General features: G+C 44.4%; 1 protein-coding gene across 1 annotated transcript in view; it reads right to left on the reverse strand.

The window, feature by feature from the left end:
• The window catches only part of NRG2 (neuregulin 2), a gene marked incomplete at both ends in the record, with an annotated part of 221,668 nt that extends 197,626 nt beyond the window's left edge, over window positions 1-24,042 (reverse strand). The window contains one exon of the mRNA XM_080710688.1: window positions 23,337-24,042. Within this exon, the coding sequence (XP_080566814.1) occupies window positions 23,337-24,042 (706 nt within the window). The remainder of the gene's footprint in view (window positions 1-23,336) is intronic.
• Between the last annotated feature and the right edge of the window lie 1,921 nt (window positions 24,043-25,963).

Below are 25,963 nucleotides of genomic sequence, written 5' to 3' on the forward strand. Positions count from 1 at the left end.
ACCAAATGCTATGCACATGTATGTTTGCATCACTTAGAATCTCACATGATATATAATTATAATGTATCAATAAAAGAATTTTAAAAATGATCCTCTAAGGCACTTTAAGGTATAAGGGGGGTATAGAATACTGAAAGAGACTATGCTTTGCCTATCCCTGGAAGATGCTACCCATGAACAAGGAGAGAAATATCACCTCTGCACCAATACCATGAGCCTGGCCTAGTGTAGTGTGTGTATATATGTGTGTGTATACACACGCATATTTTTTTTCAATGCTAGGGATGAAATCCAGGGCCTCACACAAGGTAACTGAGTGCTCTACCACTGAGCCCCAGTATTTTGTTAATTTCTTCTTGAGTCCGGGCAGAAGGGCTCTGGGGTTCCTGAATATATAGGCAGCCTGAAAAAAGAACCTTATTTACCCCAAGAGGCTGGAAGAGTCCTGAAGAGCAAAGACAGAAAGCCGGAAGTGGTCTCCCAGTCTAGCAGAGAAACAAGCTACAGCCCACATGCTAACAAGCCTTATTTTATGAAATATTAGGTTCATCCCAAAGTAAGAACAGTATGCATAAAACAAGAAGGTTCCTTCCTCAGCACTTAGCTCTTTCCTTCCTCCAACCATCCCTCCAGGAGTCCTCTGTTCTTGTAGTATCAATCAATCCCTTTATTTCGGCGCTATCATCTTCTAATTCTTTGTCTCTGGTCCCACCCTTTCATATCAACTCCACCCCTCCTTCAAGGGAGTCCCAGCCTTCCTCTTCCTGCTTCTTCAATTCACACTTCCCATGGCAGCCTAACAGAAACCACCTACCATTCTCGTTTGGGTTTGCAGGGGGTGGTGCTTAGCCAGACACTGTTCAGTGTGGTCGTCCCATAATTTTTTTCTTTCCTGATTTTATTCAAGTTTTCATCTCTACCAAGAATGATCTTCCCCTGCTCTCCTGCAATCAAGTACCAAAATTCAATGTGATACCTCTGATGGGCTCTATGTATAACTCCATCTCCTATGCCTTTCATTCTTTCTGATACCCATGGCCACATATGTATTTGTCTTCCCTCTCTCCTTTTTAAGTGCTACCCTCTTTTGTAGCATATGACTTAGTACAATTAATAATGATTTGACAAATGCCATGCCCTCACTAGATCTCTAATACTCCCTACTATGTCCATGTCATATGCATTTTTACATTTTCTGCAAAGGGTTCTGCAAAGATGAAGCTCCCAACAAGTATTTGACCTCCTCCTATCTACTGTACTTCCACTTGAGTCTCCCATCAACCAGAGGGAGCCCAGCACAGATGGCCTGAATAGCAGAATCCTGGCTGCTATTTATAGGTTTGAGATCTTGGGCAAATTATTAACCTGTCTATACTTGAGTTTTTTCCTTTGTAATAAAGAGGATAATAACAGTATTTCTTTTGCATGGTTATTGTGGGAGCTAAATGAGTTAACATTTATAAAGTTATTAGAACAGTGCCAAGTACATAACAAATGTCACATAAATATTAGTTAAGTAAATAAAATCACTGCCAAACTTATCATTTTCCCCCTTAAAATTACTTTTCCTTGTATCTTCATTTTCATTAATGGCACTATTACTTCTCCCAGCTTTCCAAGATCAAAACTTTGACTGTGCTGGGCGTGGTGGCGCACGCTTGTAATCCCAGAGTTTGGGAGGCTGAGACAGGATGATCACACTGGTTCGAAGCCAGCCTCAGCTACTTAGTGAGGCTCTCGGCAACTTAGTGAGACCCTGTTCCCAAATAAAATATAAAATAGGTCTGGGAGTATAGCCCGGAGGTAGAAAAGCCCCTGGGTTCCACCCCCAGTACCACCAAAAAAAATTTTTTTTGACCATTTTTTTATCCTTCATGCCTGCTATTCAGCCCACCCCCAAGTCTCACAGATTCTGGAAAGAAAATATCCAGTTTACCTATTCTCCAGACCCATGGATAGTAGGACTTTATAACTGCATGCTTAATCTCCAGAACATGGATCCCTTCCCAGTCCCAGTCTACTTTGAATTCTGTAAAAACTATTTGGGAACATTCCTCTCTTTGTATCCTATCTCTGCTCTAATACCTACAATGGCACCCTATCATCTCCAGAACCAAGTCTAAATTCCTTTGTCTGTCTTTAGAGACCCTCTTTCATCTGGTCCTGCCCTGCTGTCCTAATCTTATCTTCCTATATCTCTATCCCAACCATATTAACTTCCTCCCCAGGGTCCTGTAAGGACATTTTTTTTTTTTTTGTGGTACTGGGGTTCCTGTAGGCCCTTCTACCTCCAGGCTATACTCCCAGACTTATTTCTTATATTTGGAAACAGGGTTTCTTAAGCCAGCTAAGGCTGGCTTCGAATCCGCGCAATCCTCCTGTCTCCACCTCCCAAGGTGGTGGGGGGGGGGATTACAAACGTGGCCACCACGCCCAGCCTGTAAGGACATATTGCTTGTCTCTACCTGTGCTCATATTATACTTTTGGCCTAGGAGCCATTCCCCTATCCTCCTAAGTCCCCCAAACCTATTCATTCTTCAAGACTGATAACCAAGGCCGGGCAAGGTGATCCCACGCTTGTAATCCCAGCATTCGGGAGGCTGAGACCAGAGGTTCATAGACAGCCTCGGCTACTTAGTGAGGTCCTTTGCAACTCAGTGAGACCCTGTTTCAAAATAAAGAATAAAAAATCGGGCAGGGGGTGTGACACGGAGGTCAAATGCCCCTGAGTTCCATCCCCAGACCTGCAAAAAATAAAAAAGACTGACAACCGAAGCCAGGTGTGGTGGCACATGCTTATAAGCCCAGCATTTGGGAGGCTAAGACAGGAGGATCATAGTTCATGGACAGACTCAACTACCACTGAGTGAGGCCCTTTGCAACTCAGTAAGACCCAAAATAAAGAATAAAATATAAAAAAAAGAATAAAGAATAAAATATAGGGCTGGGGGTGTAGTTTGGATGTAGAATGCCCCTGAGCTCCATCCTCAGTACGGCAAAACATTAAAAAAAATAAGACTGGCAAACAGTCCTAACTCTGTCCTAGAGACTTTCTAGCTCTCATTTATCTTTCCCTTCTCTATGGTCCATTTTACCTTTGTGGACCTTTTTCTTCATTTGTTCATCTGATATCCTCAACTAGACTATATACCTCTCAAGACCAAGATATACAACAGTTAAACCTTCCTAGCATCCCTCAAAGACAATACCAATCAAGAAGCTTCAAAAACAAAAATCTCCATTACCCAATATTTGATTTGAAACTTGCCTTCCCCCCATTTTTTTTGGAGGCAGGGAGTGAATGAGAAGAATGGGGAAATGGGACTGTGTACCCACCAACTGATTCTATATGCTGTGGCCACAGATGGTGTAGCCACCCTACCTGGGGGATTTGCTATAGCCAAGAAGGCTGAGCTCCCTGTTGACAAACGCCAGCAGTCTCTGTAATCTAGGCTGCCATATGGTTCACCCAGCCCTGCAGCAAAATCAGTTTCTCAGGAATATCAGCGAGATCAAGCAGGACAACTCTCCTATCTATGAAGTGCAAGGAAGTCACCTTGATCTGGCCCTACCCAAAACAGGAAAGCACAAAACCTCCAAGGACAAGCCGAAGCCAACGTATGCAAAACCCACATCGCATGCAAAACCCACATCCTCTGCGATACCAGTCAATGGACTCTGCTCCTCCTTGGACAGGAGCCCAACAAGCCCCCTCCCCCAGTATTCTTGAGACTTCCCTAGAGGAATCCACAGCTGGATAAGGTTAAAGAGAAGGGGTACTCTGCCTTTGCTGTATGGAGAAAGCAGTCCCAAGTCAGAGTTTAATTTCTGCTTTCATAGCATCTTGTCCTGAGAGCTAGTAACACAATAAAACAACTTGATCACTCAGCCAGTTGCCCTAATTTAGGAGGGACACTCCCCATTTTTTAAATCAACTATTCATTATTTCCCCCTTCTTCCTTCTTGGTGGATTTCAAAGGCAGGAGGAAGTCAGGCCCCCATCATCTTTCTAAATTGCCCCAAACCCTCCCATCCAATTATTGCAATCACAGATTCATGGAGTCTGCTGGGGTTTGATACCCAGAATGGAATACAGGAGAAGTTCAGCTTCAAGGAGAAACCTAGCATTCCACACACCCAGAGTGTTTCTCAGCCCAAGATTTTGCTAAAATTTTCAAAGAAAAACTATAAATCCATGCAAGCTCTATTTTGATACTATGCCACTTACCTAATTGGCTTAAAACACTCTCTCCACCAGTTTTCACAGCTGAAGAAGAAACCATAATTTGCTGAAAACAGAAGCCTAAAGTGTGAGTCCAGCCTGCACAGGGCCATACAGAGCAGTGACTGAGGCTGAACCCAGGGAGGCTAATTTCCAAGAAGGACTCTCACCATACAAGAGCAGGATGAAAGCCGGGCATGGGGGCACGCACTGGTAATCCCAGTTCTTGGGAGGCTGAGACAGGAGGATCACAGGTTTGAAGCCAGCCCCAGCAACTTAGTGAGGCTGTCAGCAAATTAATGGGACCCTGTTTCCAAATAATAAAATAAAAAGGAATGAGTTCAGTCCACAGTCACACCCCCCCCCACACACACACACGATAAAAAAAAAAAATAGGTGACAAGGCCTGATTAGTCCACTCTTCCTCTTCTAAGGACCTACAGCCTAACTCTCCTGGCCACCTAAAGAAAGGTGCTGTCATTTCTGACTGCCTGATCCTGATTATAAATCTGTCATTTGCTGGTCACCAACCACCCTGTTCACACATCTCTCAGTCCTCCATGGCAAAGTAGGAAGCTCTGAGTATCAAGAAGATCCTGAATAAATCACTTGTATTAAATAAGCCTTCTCTCAACTTGAGTTAATTCTGATTTTTTTTTTTTTAGTTAAGGTCTCACTATGTTGCCCAGGTTGGCCTCAAACTCCAGGGCTCAAGACATCCTCCTGCCTCAGCCTCCTGAGTGGCTGGGACTACAGGTATGTGCCCCCATCCATGGCTGGGCTAATTTTGAACCAACTTCCCCAACTGTGCTCCTTGGGTACAGCACATGTAGGTATCCTACAGAGACACACAGGTGAAGAAATCAGTTCTTCACTCATTTCCCCCTCCACTTGTATTTACTGAGCATCCATTGTTCACCAATACCATGAAGGTGACAGGGATACAGTGGTACACAAAGCCACCAAGTTCTCTGCCCTGATTACAGTTCTTAAGGTACTTCCCATAGAAGCTATTAATACATACTATAGCAGACACATTAGAAGCTAGGTATTTATTAATATTATAAACGGTAGCAACAATGATAGTAAAGAGTTCAACATACGCTCCCCACATACTCACTTTCATCTCAAGTGCCAGTCCTGACTTACTGTCTTCATAGATCTACCTACATATCATGTCCCTAGGCCTGTTCCCCTAACCCTCATGAGCCAGCTTATCCTGTGGCTAGTTCAAATTCTTTTTTTTTTTTTTTTTTTTTGGTGGTACTGGGGGTGGAACCCGGAGGCTTTCTATCCCCGGACTACACTCCCAGACCTATTTTATATTTTATTTGGAAACAGGGTCTCACTACGTTGCTGAGAGCTTATGCTAAGTACCTGAGGCTGGCTTCGAACCTGCGCGATCCTCCTGTCTCAGCCTCCCAAGCACGGGGATTACAAGTGTGCGCCACCATGCCCAGCTAGTTCAAATTCTAAGGTAATTGTTAGACATCTAATTTACATAAGGCGATTGTTAGACATCTAATTTACATAAGGCACAAAACAATAAATAAGATGCACCCCTTGCTACAGCTCCATCTTACACTCAAGAAGGCCGCAGTGTGGAGGATCACACACACACACACACACACACAGTGTGGAGGATCTCACACACACACACACACACACACACACACACACACACACACACACACACACCATCCTCCTCCCCAGATGCTCACATAAGAGCTATGAACTCTTATGAAGACATAGAGGAGGCCACGGTTCATTCTGATGGAGGGAACCAGAAAAACACTGTGAGGAGAAGTGGGACCTGGGATGCACCGGGAAGAATGAGGAAGCTACGAACTGACTGTGTAGGAAAGGAGAGGCGAGCAAGCTAAGGAAACAGAATGAACACAAACGCTAAACAAGTAGAGTATGGCTTGGAAATTTCCAGCAATATGTTTTCGTACAGGCAGGTGGGACCATACTGGGACAAGGCCTTGCATGACCCATGAAGGAGCTCCACTTTGTTACACAGATAGGTGCCTGGGTTGGGGAGGAGATATCTTGTGGGGTTGTTTGTTTTTGTGGTACTGGGCATGGAACCCAGGGGCATTCTACCTCTGAGCTATACCCCAGCCCTGTTTTTTATTATTTTTTTTATTTTTTTATTTTTTTGCAGGTCTGGGATGGAACCCAGATACATTCAATCTCCGAGCTACACAACCTGCCCTACTTTTTATTCTTTATTTTGAAACAGGGTCTCGCTAAATTGCAGAGGGCCTCACTAAGTAGCTGAGGCTGTCCGTGAACTGCAGTCCTCCAGTCTCAGCCTCCCGAATGCTGGGATTACAAGCCTGTGTCACCATGCCTGGCTATTTTTTATTCTTTATTTGGAAACAGGGTCTCACTAAGTTGCAGAGGGCCTCACTAAGTAGCTGAGGTTGGCCTTGAACCTGCGATTCTCCTGTCTCAGTCTCCTAAGTACTGGAATTACAAGCATTTATCAACAGACCCAGTTTAGATATCTTGTTTTATAAAGCAAATTCCACCAACTGATGATGGATAGAAGAGAGCAGAGATTCAGAAGGTAGGGAGATCCATTTTCAGCTACTGTGACAGTTTAGATGAGATATAATTGTCAAATAGAGCATTCTGAATAAAAAGAACTAGATTGAAGAGACTTTGCAGTAGTAAAAACTGTCATTGCTGGGCATGGTGGCACATACTTGTAATCCCTGTATTTGGGAGACTGAGACAGGAGGATGCGAGGTTTGTAATCAGCCTCAGCAACATAATGAGGCCCTCTGCAACTCAGTAAGGCCTTCTTTCAAGATAAAAAAAAATATTAAATTAAATTAAAACTAGGGCTAGGGTGTAGCTCAGAGGTAGAATGGCCCTGGTCCAATCCCTAGTACCACAAAAAAAGAAAATAAATAAACAAATAAAACAAAACTGTCATGACTTGTCAATGTACTATACACAGGGATTGGGGTGAAAAAGGAGCCAGAGATGATTCTGACATTTCTAATAGCTTGAGAGACTAGATAGATGTTGTTATCTAAGATGGGAGCGTACTAAAAAGGAGAGGATATGGTAAGAAGACAGAGCTTAGTTTAAGACATTTTGACTTGTGCCCTTGTTAAGACCTCAGAAAGATCAAAGGCAATGCCTCGGAAAATCTTGAGACAGACAAAAGGCCCTCCATGATATCTTTAGGGCATGCCTCACAGAACCTTCCCATTAAAGAATAAGGATTCTACTAATCTTAAGGGTATTGTACTAACCGGTAATCCGAGTACTTGGGAGGCTGAGACAGGAAGACTGAGGTTTGTGGCCCACCTCTGCAATTTAATGAGATCTGTTTCAAGCTAAAAAATAAAAATAGGGCTGGGTATATAGCTCAGAGGTAGAATGCCCCTGAGTTTGGTCCCTAGTAACACACACACACACACACACACACACACACACACACACACACACACAGAAAGGGTATTATTCTGCAGCAGCCTCACAGCAATTTGTGGGTATGGCTTCTGTCTAATGTCATGAATAAGATTTGTGGGTATCAATATGATGTCTGAATATAATGAACCAAAAAAAAAAAGATTTGTGGGTATGATATTTGCCTAATGTTATGAACACAAATAAGATTCACTGGAAAACCATATATTTTAGTTGGGCATGGTGGTGCACACTTGTAATTCCAGTATTTGGGAGGTTGAGACAGGAGAATCTCAGATTTGTGACCAGCCTCAGCAATTTAGTGAGGCCCTCTGCCACTTAGTGAGACCCTGCTTCAAAATAACAAAATTAAAATATGCCTGAGGGTGTAGTTCAGAGGTAGAACCCACCCCCCCGGTTCAATTCCCAGCACCAAAAAATAAAAAATAAAGTAAACCCACACATTAAAAAGAAGAAGAAGAAGAATTGTACAGCCAAGCATGGTAGTGCTTGCTTGTAATCCCAGTACTTTGATTTTTTTTTTCTTTTTTGGTGGTAGTGGGGATGGAACCCTTCTACCTCTGGGCTACACTCCCAGACCCATTTTATATTTTTTATTTGGAAACAGGGTCTCTTAAGCCAGCAAGGCTGGCTTTGTTTGTTTTTTTGGGGGGAGGAGGGTACTGGGGATGGAACCCAGGAGCTTTCTACCTCCGGGCTATACTCCCAGACCTATTTATATTTTATTTGGAATCAGGGTCTCACTAAGTTGCTAAAAGCCTCACTCAGTAGCTGAGGCTGGCTTCAAACCTGTGTGATCCTCCTGTTTCAGCCTCCCAAGTGCGGGGATTACAAGCATGCGCCACCATGCCCGGCTGCAAGGCTGGCTTTAAACCTGCGTGATCCTCCTGTCTCCGCCTCCCAAACGCAGGGATTACAAATGTGCGCCACCACGCCCTGCCGTAATCCCAGTACTTTGGAGGCTGAGACAGGAGAATCACAGGTTTGAACCCAGGGTCTGCAATTTAGTGAGTCCCTCCACAACTTAGTGAGACCCTGTTTCCAAATAAGAAATAAAATTGGGTTAGGGGTATAACTTCGAGGTAAAATGCTTCTGGATTCAATCCCCAGTACCAAAATAAAAAATTGTAATAGCAGGATGACACAGCCAGCTTGTACTGAAAGGAACATCTACAAGAGGAAGCAGGCTGAGGGAACTACTTAGCTGCAGACACAGGCTACTGTTTATGAAAAAGGAAAGCAGCCTCTGGAGGCTACTGCACAGAGCCAAGAACACTGGAAAATCATTCCAGGACAAAAGCACTGAGCCCCAATCATATGCCAGGCTGGATTTCAGAACTGCTGTGGACTAGTGACTGATGCTTCTCCCCTTTCTAAGAAGAAACATTTAACTCAGAAGACTAAAGAGACATGAGTACTGCATGTGATGTGGGATTCTAGATTAGATCTTGGATGAGAAAAGGTTATTAGTAAAACAACTGGTAAAATCTAAAGAAGGTCTATAGACTAAGAAGTAACTTGCAGTAGCAATACTACTAACTTCCTGCTTTGATAATTTACACACTGTGTAATTTGAGGAAGCTTGGCAAAGGGTATTTAAGATTGCTATACTATTTTTTGCAACTTTCATATAATTTTGAAATTTTTTCAAAACTTAAAATTTAAAAAGTCACTTAAAGGCCGGGCATGGTGGCGCACACTTGTAATCCCAGTAGTTGGGAGGCTGAGACAGGAGGATCCTGCAGGTTCGAAGCCAGCCTTAGCTACTTAGTGAGACTCTCAGCAACTTAGAGAGACCCTGTTTCCAAATAAAATATAAAAAATATGTCTGGGAGTATAGCCCAGAGGTAGAAGGCCTTTGGATTCCAACGCTAGTACCACAAAAATAAAAAAGTCACTTAAAACATAAGTATTTGGCATAAGCTCAATGCTGGTCTCACATGTACCAGGCCCTGGATTTGATTTCTAGTACTAAAAACAATAACAAACCAAAACAAAAAGTAAGCAAATATAACCTTTTTTGTTTTATTTCTTTTTTATACAAAGAGATATCTATAGCAGTTATTCTACATTATCTCAGCACTGTATTCAGGACAGAGGGCAGACAGTTTATCTCTTTAGTTCACAGTCTTCAGATCAAGAGGAACAGTACTAGAGTTGCTGTTCCCAAAGGACCACACTGGAGAAGCCTCATCTGCACCCAACCTGACTTACCTGATGAGCCCTGGTCCCTGAGCCCGAGTCTGATGCCATAATACATGAAACTGTCTGGGAGATGGGGAGGTATTGGCTGGACATGAGTGCAATTTTTTATTCATGAAGAATATTATTTATGTGTGCCAGAGAGCACATTGTATATGCCCACACATTCTTTGACATTCCTTCCATATAGACAAAGTATACACTCCCTCCCCTTGAATCTGGGAAGGACTTAGTAACTCTCTTCTAACAAAATGAATACTGTGAGAGTGATGCTGTATGGCTCCTGAGGCTAGATCATAAAGGACATCACAGCCATACCCTCTTCCTGAGGCTTACTCTTGCAGTGAGAAACCCAGGCCTGGTCCTTGGCCCTCAGCTCCAGCCAGGCTCCCCAGTGAGAATCAGCCAGCAGCATCTGCTAGACATGTCAGAGAAGAAACTTTGAAATGGCCCAGTCTCAGCTACTGTCTGACTATACAACCACTATCTGATTTAAACTACCTGAAAGATACTAAACCTACCAACTGAGCCACTCAAGCCCTGGAACTGTAAGAGATTATAACAAATAGCTAGGGCTGGTTTAAGCCAGGATATCTTGGGATATTTTGTAATGTAGCAATGGACAACTGAAACAGTGTGGCATAGCCAATTGGAAACTGGAACTCAACAAAATTAAGGAACTTTCCTCAAAGAATAGACATTGTTTGGATACTATCAATCTGAATCCAAAACCATTTTCTTTTTTTTAACAATTTTTTATTGAACATAAATAGTATACATTTACACTATATTTGGTGCCCTCTCCCCCCTGCCCCCGTTTTCTCTTCCCCCCTCCCACCAATGGTTGTCCAGGTTAACCATGTCTTATTTGTAATTTTACACATGTTCAGGTGTAGACCCTCATTAATCAAGATCGGCCTTTCTCCTCTCCTATCTTTCCATTAAAACTTAGCTAGTATTTCCCCTCTAATATCTGGAGTCCCACTGGTATCCTTTGTGTTTTCTAGTTTGGGCATATTAGAGGAAACATATGCATCTTCTCCTTCTGTGCTTGGCTGATCTCACTTAACATGATGTTCTCCAGGGCTTTCCATCTTCTTGCAAATGATATAATTTTGTTCTTCTTTATGGCTGGATAGAATTCCATTGTGTGTATTTCCCACAGTTTTGCTATCCATTCATCTGTTGATGGTGATCTGGGTTGGTTCTATATTTTGGCTATTACAAATTGTGCTGCTATGAACATAGGTATGCATATGTTGCTGTATTTCTCTGAATTCAACCCCTTTGGAAATATACCCAGGAGTGGTATAGCTGGATCATATGGTGGATCTATTCCCACCTTTCCTAGGAATCTCCACACAGATCTCCATAGTGGCTGAACTAGTTTGCACTCCCACCAACAGTGTAAAAGAGTTCCTCTTTCCCCACATCCTCGCCAGCATTTGTTGTTGTTTGATTTCTTTATGCTTGCTACTCTGACTGGGGTTAGATGGAATCTCAGTGTAGTTTTGATTTGCATCTCCCTGATGGCCAGTGATGAAGAACATCTTTTCATGTATCTATTGGCCCTTTGTATCTCTTCTTTTGTGAAGTGTCTATTTAGTTCATTTGCCCATTTCTTGATTGGGTTGTTTGTTTTGCTAGTGTAGAGTCTTTTGAGCTCTTTGTATACTCTGGATATTAGCCCTCTATCATAATGGTGGCTGGCAAAGATCCTTTCCCTTTCTGTAGGCTTCCTCTTTAGGTTATTGATAGTTTCCTTTGATGAGAAGAAACTTTTTAGTTTGATGTTATCCCACTTGTTTATTCTTGCTTTAATTTCCTGAACTTTGGAGGTTTTGTTGAGAAAGTTACTGCCTATGCCAATATGTTGTAGTGTTGAACCTATGTTCTCCTCTACTAACTTCACAGTCTCAGGTCTAATTTCTAAGAAAAGACCTAGAATAGCCAAAGCAATTCTCAATAACAAGAAACACGCAGGAGGCATTACAATCCCAGACTTCAAACTATACTATAGAGCAATAGTAGTAAAAACAGCATGGTACTGGCACAAAAACAGATATACTGACCAGTGGATTAGAATAGAAGATACAGAAACAAACCCACACATCTTTAGTCAATTAATCTTTGACAAAGGGGCCAAACACATACGCTGGAGAAAAGACAGCCTTTTCAACAAGTGGTGCTGGAAGAACTGGCTAACCATTTGTAAAAAGATGAATCTAAACCCTTATATTTCACCTAACACAGGAATCAACTCAAGATGGATCAAAGACAAAACCATTTTCTTTCTACTAACAACAATTTATGTGAAATAACTCCCTAAATCCTAATCCTTATCACAATGCTATGAGGTGGATATTATTATTTGTGTGTGTGCACATGCGTCTGTGTGCATGTGTGTGCGTGTGTGTTGCTGGAGATTCAACCCAGTGAAGACTATCAAATCCACTGGAATCCTTTGCCAACTTGATGCATTCTTTTAGGCTCAGCTCCCTAGTGTACACTAAGTTTTACTTGATCTTTTCACCGAGCAATCTAAAACAAACGCCTGCAACTTTTTCTTCTCTGCCACCACCCAAAAGAAGCCCAGAGCCCACATCCTGTGGGAACAAAGGTAAAGCTGGTGGAGGGAAAACAGTACTCCCACCGGCACCAGTCTCAGCTACAGCTCCCATTTGCCCTCTCAGTTAGCTGGGTACACCAAGTGTGGTGGAAACCTACTCAGATCATTTACATAGTGAGAAAGGAAGATGACAAGCGCCCTCCTTGTCTAGGGCCAGTGATGGCCAACCTACATATTTGATTCTTTCCCAACAGCAAAGGACTTCTCTTACAGGTGGTCATGTCTTGCTTTGCCCAGAAGGCCCAGCTCCACATCTTAGGGTCCTCTCACTATTAACCTGAACCACCTGGGCTGAGCCCTGGAGGAACCATCTGAAAGAAATTGCTGTTAGTATTTGGCCAGGACAACTTAACGTACATGTTATTGAGAGGCCAGTGAATTTGTCACTAGCCTTTCTGCAGAAGGCAGGCCCTTTGAAATAATAACTGGAAGCTGAGTGTGGTGAAGCATGCCTATAATCCCAATACTTGAGAGGCTGAGACAGGAGAATTGTAGGTTCAAGTCTAGCTTCAGCAACTTATTGAGTCTCAGCAACCTAGCCAAGCCCTGTATAAAAACAAAAAACTAGAAAATAAAAAAGGGCTGGTAGTTAAGGTTGGAGGTCAAACACCCCTGGCTTTACTACCCGCTACCACCAAAATAAAGTAATAATAATAATAATAATAATGAAGAAGAAGGAGGAGGAGGAAGAGGAGGAAGAAGAGAAGGAGAAGAAGAAGAAATGACAACTGAAAGTATAAGAGAGGCCTTCTGGGAAAAACTTGCTTTTTTGGAACAGGGTCTAAGTTACTGAGGGTCCTGCCAAGTTGCTGAGGCTGGCCTCAAACTCGAGATTTTCCTATCTCAGCCTCCTAAGTACTGGGATTCCAGGCATGTACCACAATGCCCAGCTGAAAATGTTTGCCCAAAACGAACCAACCTGAAAGGAAGACAGCCAGGTCTGTTGGATGTGACCCCACTCTCATCCTGGCCCAGGCCTCAGTCCTACCTTTCCACTGGGTCTGTCAGACCTGAAGTCCAAGGAAGGGCTGGGAACAGATTTTTCTAGAAATTCTGATTTCCAAATTCTAATTCTACAAATGAGGGCTGATGAATGGTTGTTGCTTATTTCCCCCTGTCTTTTTGTTAATGGATGCTAAACCTGGGGGCATTCTACTTCCAAGATATACCCGCAGCCATTTATTTATTTATTTGTAGTACTGGAGATTGCACCTAGAGGCGTTCTACCTCCGAATTATATTCCTAGCCCTATTTTATTTTTATTTTGAAACAGGTCTCTTTAGGATGATGAAAGTTTCACTACTTGCTGAGATTCTCCTCGAACATGTGATCCTCCTGTCTCAGCCTCTCAAGTACTGGGATTATAAACACGCACCACCATGCTCAGCTGTTTTTTATTTTGAAACAGGGTCTCACCAAGTTACTGGGGCTATCCTCAAACCTGTAATCCTCCTGTCTCAGCCTCCCAAGTACTGGGATTATAAGCATACACCACCGCACTGGGCTTTGCTGTTGCATTTACAAGAGCGGTCAGCCAGCCGGCCCAAGCAAGAAGGTGAAGGGAGCAAGGCCAGGTGGGTGAGAAGGGAGAGATGGAGCCTCAGGTAAGAGAACCTCCCAAGCAAAACCCATGAGAGGACAATGGAAAAGAAACCAACTTAGAGTAAGTAGGCAGGCTGCCTGGAGAAGCCTGGTGTCCTCTGGAGGAAAAAGGAAAAGAAAAAAAAAAGAAAATCTCAAGAGCCTTGGTTTCACTCTGTGACAAATGGATCCTATCATGGTCAGAGACTTCTTTCTTTTTAATAAAAAATTATCATTTTTCCCCTAAGATCAAATTGATCAACAACAATTCTGGGAAAATGGCACTGGATATAGCCCTGATGTTTTCTCTCACCCAGAGATGGATTCAGATACACGGATCACCTACTTAGTCCACCTGTCCCATCCTGACAATAAACAAACCCTCCTCTCGAGCAGAGCAATGCAAGTTATCCAGAGAGCCAAAAGACAGGCAGGGCTGAATGCATCACTGGTCTAAGGTGTGTGAGGGGCTGCGTTGAGCTTACACCTATGGCCACAGGCACCCTGGAAGGGACTCTGACTCCAAGAGGCTGGAAGAGAGTTCCCTCTGAAAGGCTTCTACCCTTACTCCCCACCCAGTATCCTATCCAAGCAGTCATGGAGAAAGTGCCTCCTTTCAAAGAAATGGTGAAAAATGAAGATGACAAAGGAGGGATGATTGTACTAGCAATGAATGAATGGAAAATGAAATTAAGTGCCTAATACCATTTATAATAGCATCCCAAGAACATAGAGCACTTATAACAAAATATGTGCAGGACCCATTCACTAATAGCCACCAAACATCACCAAGCTGCTTCTAACCCAAGACTGCAAATGCTACTTATATAATTAAGAAGAAACTCGTCTGCCTAGCACTCAAGTCTAGTGAAAATATCAGCCTAATCTACCTCTCCAGGCTCCTCACCCATTTCTTCCTTTCCTTCTTGTTATTTTGTTGACCGCAAACGTGCTTCTCTATTACTGAGAATACTGTTTTCTCTGCATGGGATCAACTTAATCAATTGATTCATCTCTTTATCCCCAAATCACTGTCACCTCATCAGTCTCTGACAATTCAAACCACTCCAAAAAACTTTCTTAATCTTCTAACCAGATATGATCTTTCTTTCCTTTATGACTCTTCTCCCCCTAAAAGCACTATGCCGGCATATTTTATAGTATTTATCATGATCTAGGTTGGATTGCTATTACATCTTTGTACGTCTGAATTGCAAGCTCATTGATGGCAGGGACTATGTCTGATGCAAATCCACTGAAGTACTTTTTTTTTTTCACAAAGTACGTACGTATTTGAATATTTGTTGAAGCAAACATCTAAAAGATGGAATTAAAAGAAAACATTTTAATAACAGAAGCTTTGGTATACCAAATTACCTTGCTGTCACAATAGAATTAACAATGTCCTGACTTTTTTATAGGCTGGACCAGATATTCAGCTGTGTTGTGATCTTTCCTCCATTCAGTTCTTAGCAATATTTGTTCATCTTGGCTTCTGTTAATTGGGCTGATATCTAAATCAAGAACAAGTGAAACATCCCAGCCTAGTGGGCAAAGACAGATCCTCAGTCCTTATAAAATAGAGAAAGAAGAGGTAGGGGAGCCTGTGTCCTCAGTATGGGGCAGAGAATCTGTAGAATGATAAAGAAAACCATTAGCCGGGCGTGGTGGCACACACTTGTAATCCCAGCATTCGGGAGGCTGAGACCTGGAGGATCACGGTTCACGGACAGCCTCAGCTACTTAGTGAGGCCCTCTGCAACTCAGTGAGACCCGGTTTCAAAATAAAGAATAAAAAATAGGGCAGGGGGTGTAGCTCTGAGGTCAAATGCCCCTGGGTTCCATCCCCAGACCGGCAAAAAAAAAAAAAAAGAAAAAAGAAAAACAAAAAGGAAAAGAAAACCATAAGGGATTCTGTTTCTGGAAACAGAATAAAAAATAACCTGAACATCACATCTTGGGAGAGGTCTGTGCTTAGATACAGAAATCCTGTAGGGTACCTGTGTTTCAGCCTCTCTGGAAATATCTGCAAAGGGAAGTGAAATGTTAACTACCTCCTACCATCCTTGGGAGACCAGAGGCACAATCAGGTCCCAAAGAGACACTGGTCCTCTGTCCCACAGGATCCCTGGAGAGGCTATCTGGCTCTCACTGTGTGTACTCAGTGGGAAGGGAATGCGAGGGTATACCAGAGCTCATATGGCACACTCTGTCTGCAGCAACCAGCCAGAGAAAACGGGCTCCTTAACCTAACCTCTTTTCCCAATTATCAAGAACATCACAGTTGATTTGCAGCAACTGATCTCAATCAGTGTCAATTTGTCTTTTGACCCCTCATGGGCAAAAGCTTGCCAGCTCTTTGCCTGGGTACAACATGTCTTATCTATATTATTCTAATGCCTTTTAATCATCTTCCATTAAGACAGGTAGGCTGGTGCATGCCAGTGATCCCAGTAATTGGGAGGCTAAGATAGGAGAATCATGGGATTGAGGCCAGCCTCGACAACTTAGCGAGACCCTTAGCAACTAAGCGAGACTGTTTCAAAATAAAAAACAAAGAGGGCATGGCAGGGGGAGCTCCTGGGTTTAATTCTCAATACAAAAAAAAAAAAAAAATCATTCTACGTGTGTTTAAGTTCTTCCAGCCTTGCAGGGTGCTCACAAGATTCACCCATGTGTATTGTTATCATTAAAAGAGTCTAATTTCACATAAGATACTCATTTTTCAAACTTGTCATAATTTAGCACCTTCATGATCAAGGCAGTTACTTTCCGTAGTTTTCAAGAGTTCCTTCTGGCCAGGCTGAGACAGGAGGATAACAGGTTCTTGGCCAGTTTCAACTATTTAGTGAGGACCTCTGAAAATAGTGAGACCCTGTTTCCAAATAAAGAATGACAAATAGGGCTGAGGGTGTGTGGCTTGGAGGTAGAATGACCCTGGGTTCCATCCCCAGTACTGCAAAAAAAAATAAAAAAATGCCGGGCGTGGTGGCGCACGCTTGTAATCCCAGCATTCAGGAGGCTGAGACCTGGAGGATCACGGTTCGCGGACAGCCTCAGCTACTTAGTGAGGCCCTCTGCAACTCAGTGAGACCCGGTTTCAAAATAAAGAATAAAAAATAGGGCAGGGGGTGTAGCTCGGAGGTCAAATGCCCCTGAGTTCCATCCCCAGACCCGCAAATAAATAAATAAATAATAAAAAAATAAAAAGTTCCTTCCCTATGTCATCTTTTAGAATTTATAAACTAGATTTATTTCTATGTACAACTTCTAAAAACTAAGTGGGAGGAGAGGCTTAATTCAACAGAAAACAAGACAACAATCCCCATGCCTCATACATCCAACCAAACAAAAGTTTAAGGGTAAAAGGGGGTTCTTTTACCTCTAGTACAGATTATACTAACAGTAGGTCAGGCTTTGAAAAGAAAGACCCAAGAACAAATTGTTAAAGACTGCACAAGGGAAACTTCACTGATATTAACATCACCTTCTCTTTCCCAATCAATATCCAGAATTACCAAATTCCACTAAGCCAACAGGATTTAGAGCGTTAAGACTTCCTGCTGTTTAGGTATTTGCACATTTACTTTTCTTCAGATTTATCCAAATGGCAACTCCCTGGTCCTCTGAAATTTAAACACTACATTCAAATCAGTTATCTTAAATGTACTTTAAAAGAGTTTTCTGTTAGCTGAATCCCCCTGGCATTTTTCCAGCTGCATATGAATAGTGTCAAAATCAACCTCTTCACAGGTACCAGGGGTCTTTGGCTTCTGAATACAAATCTAAACAATCATCTGGGCCTGATGGCACATGCCAATAATCCCAGTATTTGGGAGGCTGAGACAGGAGGACCACAGGTTCAAGGCCAACCTCAGCTACTTAGGCCCACTGCAACTTAGTGAGACCCTGTTTCTAAATAAATAAATAGCCGGGCGTGGTGGCGCACGCTTGTAATCCCCGCGCTTGGGAGGCAGAGACAGGAGGATCGCACAGGTTCGAAGCCAGCCGCGCGCGCTGGCTTAGGAGACCCTGTTTCCAAAAATGAAAATGTAAAAATAGGTCTGGGAGTGTAGCCCAGAGGTAGAAGGGCTTCCAGGAACCCCAGTACCACCAAAAATAAATAAATAAATAAATAAATAAATAAATAAATAAAATAGGGCTAGGGATGTAGTCAGAGGTAGAATGCCTCTGTGTTCAATCCCAAGTACAATATATACATATATATATGTATATATGTGTATATATATATATATATATATAATAAATCAGAACAATCATGCACTGTGGAGTTTTCTCTTCCTGTCTATAGAATCCTGTGCTTTCCTACAAGAATGCTTTGGTGAGATTATCAAGTCTGTGAATCAGTATAGATTGTTGTTTGAACAGAGCTGTAGCTTTAAATCTTAATGACAAACCTCTGGATTTCTCCTTTAGGCATCCCAATGAAAACTCAAAAAATTCATTGTCATGGAAAAAATTTTAATGGCTAAGTATCTGGAAAATAAATTAGTATTTTCATTTCTGATCCTAAAATTATACTTATGAAGTAAGGTACTGGTTAAGTGGGGGGAAGCATCCTTTGGATAATCTGGGATTAAGAAACAGACTCAGATTGCTGGGCATGGTGGTATAGGCCTGTCATCCCAATACTTGGGAGGCAGAGACAGGTAGATGGCAGGTTCGCAGCTAGCCTCAGCAACTTAGTGAGGCTCTCTGCAACTTAGTGAGATCCTGTTTCAAAGTAAAAAATAAAATAGCACTGGGGTTGTAGTTTGAGGTAGAATGCCCCTGGGTTCCATCCCCAATATCACACACACACACACACACACACACACACACACACACACACGTGCACAGCTAATAGTTTTTTGTTTGAGTATTTTTTCGGTACTGCGGATGGAACTCAGGGGCATTCTACCTCTGAGCTACACCCTCAGCCCTATTTTTTATTTTTTATTTTGAAACAGGGTCTCACTGAGTTGCAAAAGCCTCACTAAGTAGCTGGGGCTGGCCACAAACCGTGATCCTCCTGTTTTATCCTTCCAAATGCTGGGATTGCAAGCATGTGCCACCATGCCTGGCTTTTATTCTTTATTTTATTTTATTTTATTGCACTACTGGGAATGGAGCCCAGGGGCATTCTACCTCCAAGCTACACCTCCAGCCCTATTTTTTATTCTTTTTTTTTTTTTTAAACAGGGTCTCACTGAATTGCAAAGGGCTTCACTAAGTAGCTTAGGCTGTCCTCGAACCACAATCCTCCTGTCTCAGCCACCCAAATGCTGAGATTACAAGCATGCGCCACCACGCCCGGATCAAAACTAATATTTTTTATATTTTTTATTAAATTTGGGGAGTGGAGGAGTGATACTCTACCTCCCCTATCTAACAAATAAGTGACTCTTCTTCAGCAATACCTTTATTCTGCATCGCTCAAATCCAATTAACACTAATCATCACGATGATTAAGCATATTGTGGTTAAGTACTCCAGTTGATGAGGATTCTTTTGGAGGAAAAAAAAGGTTCCCATAGCTACAGGTAAAGGCTATCATCAAACTCAGCTTTTCAGCTCAGGGCTTTTGCCACAAATCAGAGTTAAGAGTGTTTAACATGAATCTGAAGGCTTTCTCTTTTAACTTTTCTTGAATTCATCCACTCAAAAGTCAGAGAAGGTTCTTCTATAAGCCAAGCACAGTTACCAAAACCTGGATGGTGGGGGGACAAAGAAGATCTTTTAAGATAAAATATTGTTCTGCCCCCCAAAATTGCAGTTTGGAGAGGAAAGCAGCCACTATAAGAAAGGATGATATTAGAATGGCAATTTGTCTCCTAAATATATAGCCAAGCTTTGTCCTCCCCACTAAGACTGGTCAATTTCTAATCTAGTTTCACTTTCCCATCCTCAAGCTGCAGCACAGCTGGGTTTCCAGCTGGCTGGGGAAGAAAAGATTCCTTAAATAAACAGCATTTTAAAAATATGTAGTTGCTTTTGCCACACTGAATTTTGTGAACCACCTTCCTCTAATACATGATTCTGGGCGCCAGATTAATTTAAAATTATCCTAAAAAATGTAAAGTTCACAAGAAATACACCTTGCCCGAGTTTAACAGTAAAGGACGCTATACATTAGAAAACTGCAAATCAGGATGTCCCAAAGGAAGGAATGGTCGTTTTAAATAAAAAGAATGCTACCTACAGCATCCACACAATAAACATCTTTTAAAACCATGGATATATAAAAGCAAAGATCGGGTGTGATTATATCAAAATATATGCAACCATCTTTCAAACTGCAGGACTATTTGCAGAATGAGAAGCTTTTATAGCATGGCATAGAGTTGCTAATTCCTGCAAGGACTTCTAACTCCTTTTCCTCTCCTTTCCTCGGAAGGCTCAGAAAATGCTTCCATGGATGCAATCTTCTTAGAAATGCAACAATTTTACTCTTTAAGGCCAGAGGTAGTATTTTTGGATCAACGATACACATCAGATCCACAAAAATGCCCCTCTGAGTAGCAATGATTATATTGCTATTCAAACAATACCCGTATCTATCACTTTAGATCACAGATTTCAAGTCAACATTTCACAGTTGAAATGAACCACTTACGAAGACCTTTCAGAAGGTGTCCAGTATGACCCCTGCATTGATGCTACTGAGGTATGTGCCAACTTTTAAGCACAAATACCTCTCAGAACTCAGACACTCAGAGCTGAAACTGGCTAAACAAAGTAACAATTCAACCTCAGTTGCTCAATATAACGGCCACAATGACAGTTTCCAAGTGCCAGTTTCCCTATTTTGCAATGGGCAAATCTGCTCCAAGGAGAAAATGTTCCCAATGACCCTGTGGCCCAGAGGGCTTTCTTTAGAATAGAAAACAGAAAATGGATTTGTTAGCTATTTCCTGCTGAGCACAAGGAAGGTGTTGTGGTTAGTTAGGATGAGTTTGTTTCCTTATTTAATATACCATTACACTACATGTTTTCTTTAACCACTTGGTAGAAATAATAAAATGCAATTTATATTCTTCTGTCGTATTACATCAATTCCACAAGTCTTCTCTCACAAATGTGCCCTTTAATTTCTAATCCCCTTATGTAAACCTCCCAGACTGACTCTAATCTATGCACTATTAATTCAAAGCGATTATTTTGCATTCTAAAATACTGCCATCCACATTTCTGCTTCTCGATAATTTATGATGTGTGAGGGCCTTCTCTTACCAGTGATTGTAGCCCTAAATATATCTTTTTGAGAATTATACTACACATGCTATGTTAATCATATAAAATTAACATAATATAAAAGTAGACTATATTTGTGGCCCTCAAGCCTTTCATGATCTCTGCATTCAATTGCTGAACTATTAAATGCTCCCTAAAAACAATAAGGTATAATTGATAAGGCATATTATATTGGAAGAAGGAGAAAGTAGGAGGAGGGGGACAAAGAGCAGGGAAGCCCAGTACTCTTGGGTTATCTGATGAGTGCTGTAAGTGCTCAGTAGCCCAGACTAGGGATCATGCGAAGATGTGCACTGTGTGTACCCAGGAGCAATTCACCAACAAGCAAAACAGAAGCTGTCCTTGGACAAGGTTCAGTAAATGTTTTTACTATCTATTTCCCACTGTACAATACAGTTCCACAGCTTCCCAAGGGATCTCAGACAAAATACTTAGTAGAATAAAAAAATCAGAAATTCTGAACTGGTCTTAACTTGTCATCATAAAACATTTCAGAGCATAAAACCAACATCAAAAAGCAGTCAACAATATCCGTAGAATAATATCAGAGCCATTAACTGTTATCCCCAAAGTTTTCTCCCTCCTTATTAAGACACTGCCAAGATGTTTCTCATTAAAATGATCACAGTTTAACACAGTGCCTAAATATACTCCTACAACTAACTCCTAAAATTTGCCTCTTGAGGGAGCGGAGGAGGGAAGCTTCTAAAAGTCGCAGGCATTAATCTAGAAAGACAAGGGCAGCAAAACTTCCAATGAGCTGCTACACATATTTTGATACTCAAAGCTGTCTACACTAACCAGATTCAGTTGGTAAACTGGAAAACACCCCGACTGCTGTGAGAGTCCAAGACACCTATCACCAGTCAGTGATTACACACTCCAGAACTGAACCAACTGCCACAAATTCAACCTTAGTTGGGACAAAATGAAGCCCCATTATGATTAAGCACGGGACAGGCTCACACAGAATATTCCAGTGAAGGGACAATTCTTTTTTGATGTTTTGCTGAGAAGTACTGGATTCAGAGACAAGAAGAAAAAGCTCTGAAGTGGGCTTTTTACTGTTATTATTTCTAACATAGGAGACGCCCATTCCCAGCTGCATGGATCTACAGACTCCAGTGTTTTATTTCTAATCACCTGCATTCCGGTTCAGCACCCAGTATCATGAAGATAAGAGATGCAGTCAACACATCCGGCCAGGAAGATGTCAGCTGAACTTCCAGCATTCAGCAGAAGTTCCTCATTTCCTCATCATCATCCAAAGACCTAGTCAGACCCTCTAGAGACCGCTCAAAGAGGTGTCTGCTCGCTGGTCTCATAGGCTAGGAGAAGGCTGTGCTACCCCTTCAGCAAAGAAGCAATCACAACGGGGTGGGGTGGGGGGTACAGAGCCACTTGGAGGACGGAAAACAGTAGCAGGAAAAGTCCAACTCTGCCTGCGCCAGCGGTGTCTGAGCAGAGCGGGGAGCCCGGGAGAGGAAGGAGGGGGCGGGGGTGACCATTCCCTGGGAGAACTTGTAAGCGGAGGCCTTCGCAGCCCGGAGTCCGCCCAGCTGCTCCCACAGACCCTGCCAGCCTGGGCGAGGCCGGCCCTGGAGCAGAGCGGGCCAGGCCTCCGAGGGTCACTCCTGACTCACCGAGCCTCAGGCCAGCTCCGCCGGACCTCTCCGTTTCTCCTTCCGCTACTGGGCTATGATGGCAGCTTTCCAGCCCCACTTGCCATCCATCAGCCGCAGATCCCTGCTGGCACAGGCCGGCGCCACCCCCCGCCCGCCCCCCCCCCCGCACTGGCACACTTTGAGCCCGATCTGCATTCCCCAACCCCCGCCCCTCACCCACCGGTGCCCGGCGCCCTGCCCAGGGGCGGCCCCACCCCCCAGCGTCCGGACGCTGCCAGGCCTGGGCACCTGCAGCACCTCCCCGCCCTACCCCCTATTTTCCACCACCTCGCCCCTCCCCCCTTTCTCTAGCAGAGGGAGGGGGCGACTCACCGCAATCAGTGCACAGGATCTTGCCCACCTCTTTCTTGAGGTTTTTGCTGCTGGTGTCGACGGGGGCAAAGGCCGTCTTAAACACGAAGGGCTGCTCCGTGGGCTCCAGGAAAAAGATGTAGCGCTGGTTCCTTTCGAGCGGCGCGCAGGAGCCCACGCTGATCACCTGCTCGCGCTGCAGCCCCCCGCTCCGGAGCGGCCACTTGTCCAGCACCTTCACCAGCGCCACCCGCCCCGAGGCGGGCGGCTCGCGGGTGCTGTTGGCGCCGCCGGCCGGAGCCAGCCCCTGCACCTTGCCCTCCACCACCACCGGCGCCTTGTACGCCTGGTCCTGCACCGACTTGAGGCTGGGCGAGTAGCAGGCGAGCGACACCCCGAAGAGCAGCATGGAGAAGCCGGGGGCCGGGTCGCGCCTCATGCCGCCGGCGGCTGCGGCTCGAGAGCGGGCGGCGGCTCTCGGGGCTGCGGGGCTGCGGGGCTGCGGCTGCGGCTGCGGCCGCGGCTCTGGGGGCGCAGCGGGACGGGAGATGCTGCTGCTGCCGCCGCCGCTGCTCGCGCTGCTGCTGCTGCTGCCGCTGCTGCTGCTGCTGCTGCTGCTGCTGCTGCTGCTGCTGCCGCCGCTGCTGCTGCTGCTGTCGCTGTCGCTGCTGCACGGAGCCTTCTCCAGTGGCGGCGGCGGCAGCGCTGAGCAGCAAACCTGCCGCATCTGGCCAGGCCATTTGGGGGGCTCCGCCGCTCAGCCGCCGCCGCCTGGGGAGGGGAAACGGAGCCCGCTGGAAAACCGGAAACAGCGTAGCGTTAGCGCCTCGCAGCCCTCCGCCCGCCCGCGGCCCGGGGGGCGGCCCGGCAGGGCAGGGGGCAGGCGGCGAGCGGGCCGCGATGCGCAGCGAGGCGCAGCGCCGCGCTCCCTCCCCGCGCGCCCCGACTCAGAGGAGGATGCGGAGGACGAGGCGCCCGCCCACTTGCTCTCTCGCGCCCCCTCTACCCAGGGACCAGAAGGGGAGCGCGGCTTCTGCAGGGGAAGCTCGGGACTGCGCCGCTTTAGTGCTCTCCTTTAGCCTGCAGGGGCGCGGGAGGAATCGTGCCGCCCTTTGCTCTCGGGATTTGTCTGCATGACAGTGGGGGTAGTGCGCGAGGAGAGGGCGGAGAAAAGACAGCGACTTCTGACAGCATCCTACGGACGTGGGAGTGGGACACAGGGCGTGCCCCTGTCTCTGGCCGCCACCACCACCACCACCGGCTGTAAGCACTACCGAGGTTCCCACGGCCAGATGGCACGCCCGCCCCTCACCTCCTGAGCTGTCCCCTTCCCTAGGAAGACCCTGGAAGCGGGGCCCCTAACTGAGCCCACGTGCTCGGCCCCGCCGCCGCCTGGTGAGCGCTGAGTGTTTGAGTTGAGATGGGGGAGGATCCCAACCCAGTCATTTTATGAAAGCTGGGGGCTGCAAGAAGTCTTATCTCAGCTTTAAGGACACTTAATCAGAGCTGGTGGTCGGAAGAGGGCCCAGTCTTTCAAAATTCTAGGCTTTCTTCAGTAGTTAATAGGAACCCGGCCATTCAGCCCCTTTTTCTTTTAAAAATCAGCTCCCGCCCGGCGGCGTGGTGGCCCATGCTTGTAATCCCAGTACTTGGGAGGCTGAGACAGGAGGATCACAGGTTTGCTGACAGCCTCAGTAACTTAATGAGAACTTGTTTCAAAATAAAGAATAAAAAATAGGGCTGGTGGTGTAGCTTGGGGGTAGAATCCCCTGGGTTCAATCCCATTTCGGGGGTGGGGGGACGGATCAGCTCCCCAACAGCAGTAGGGGCTTCTTGGTAATCCCTGTCAGGGCCAGAGACTACTACATAAAAATGGCTTCTTTATACAAGTCTGGTACTTACAAGAGGAAGACGAGTTTGCTCCACTGGAGCCAGTGTCTGAATACATATTCTCACATTAATGAAAACCCAGGGAATCTTTACTACTCAGCTTTTCAGCTTTTATCCTTAAAGGATGTGGAGCTCAACAATGCCAGGAAGGGCTTTGAAATTTTTATACCTGGCTGGGCCCTGCAGAAGATTGGCCCAAAAATGTTTAACTTGGGCTCAAACTGCTATTCTAGAAAAGAGGAAGAGCGGGGCCTTTCCTGCTGGCTGCCTAAAAGACAAGCTATATATCCAGAGCCAACAGAATTATTTTCCTACCCAATTTCAATGCCCTATAATTGTTAATATCACCACTTTATAATTGGCCGTCTAATCCGTTTCAAAAAAGTACTTTAGTCTCTTCTTTTTCCTCCCTTATCCAATCAATCATTAAGTCTTTTGGCTCTTCCTTTTAAGAAGTCTCTATTTTATCTCTTTCCTCTCTAACTCTGCAGCGTATATGTTAAGGCCAAGTCCTCGTCATCTGTCACTGGAGAACTGCAAAGCCTCCTGACTGATGTCCACACCCTTTGCTCCATCGCCCAGCTCCATTCCTACCACTGCCAGGGTGATCTTTCAAAAAATAAAATAAACTGGGCGTGGCGACACACACTTGTAATCCCAGCATTTGGGAGGCTATGACAGAGGATCGTGGTTCGTGGACAGACTCAGCTACTTAGTGAAGCCCTCTGCAACTCAGTGAGACACTGTTTCAAAATAAA

This window comes from Muscardinus avellanarius (assembly GCF_963383645.1).
Source record: "Muscardinus avellanarius genome assembly, chromosome: 1".
Classification (NCBI taxonomy): Eukaryota; Metazoa; Chordata; class Mammalia; order Rodentia; family Gliridae; genus Muscardinus; species Muscardinus avellanarius.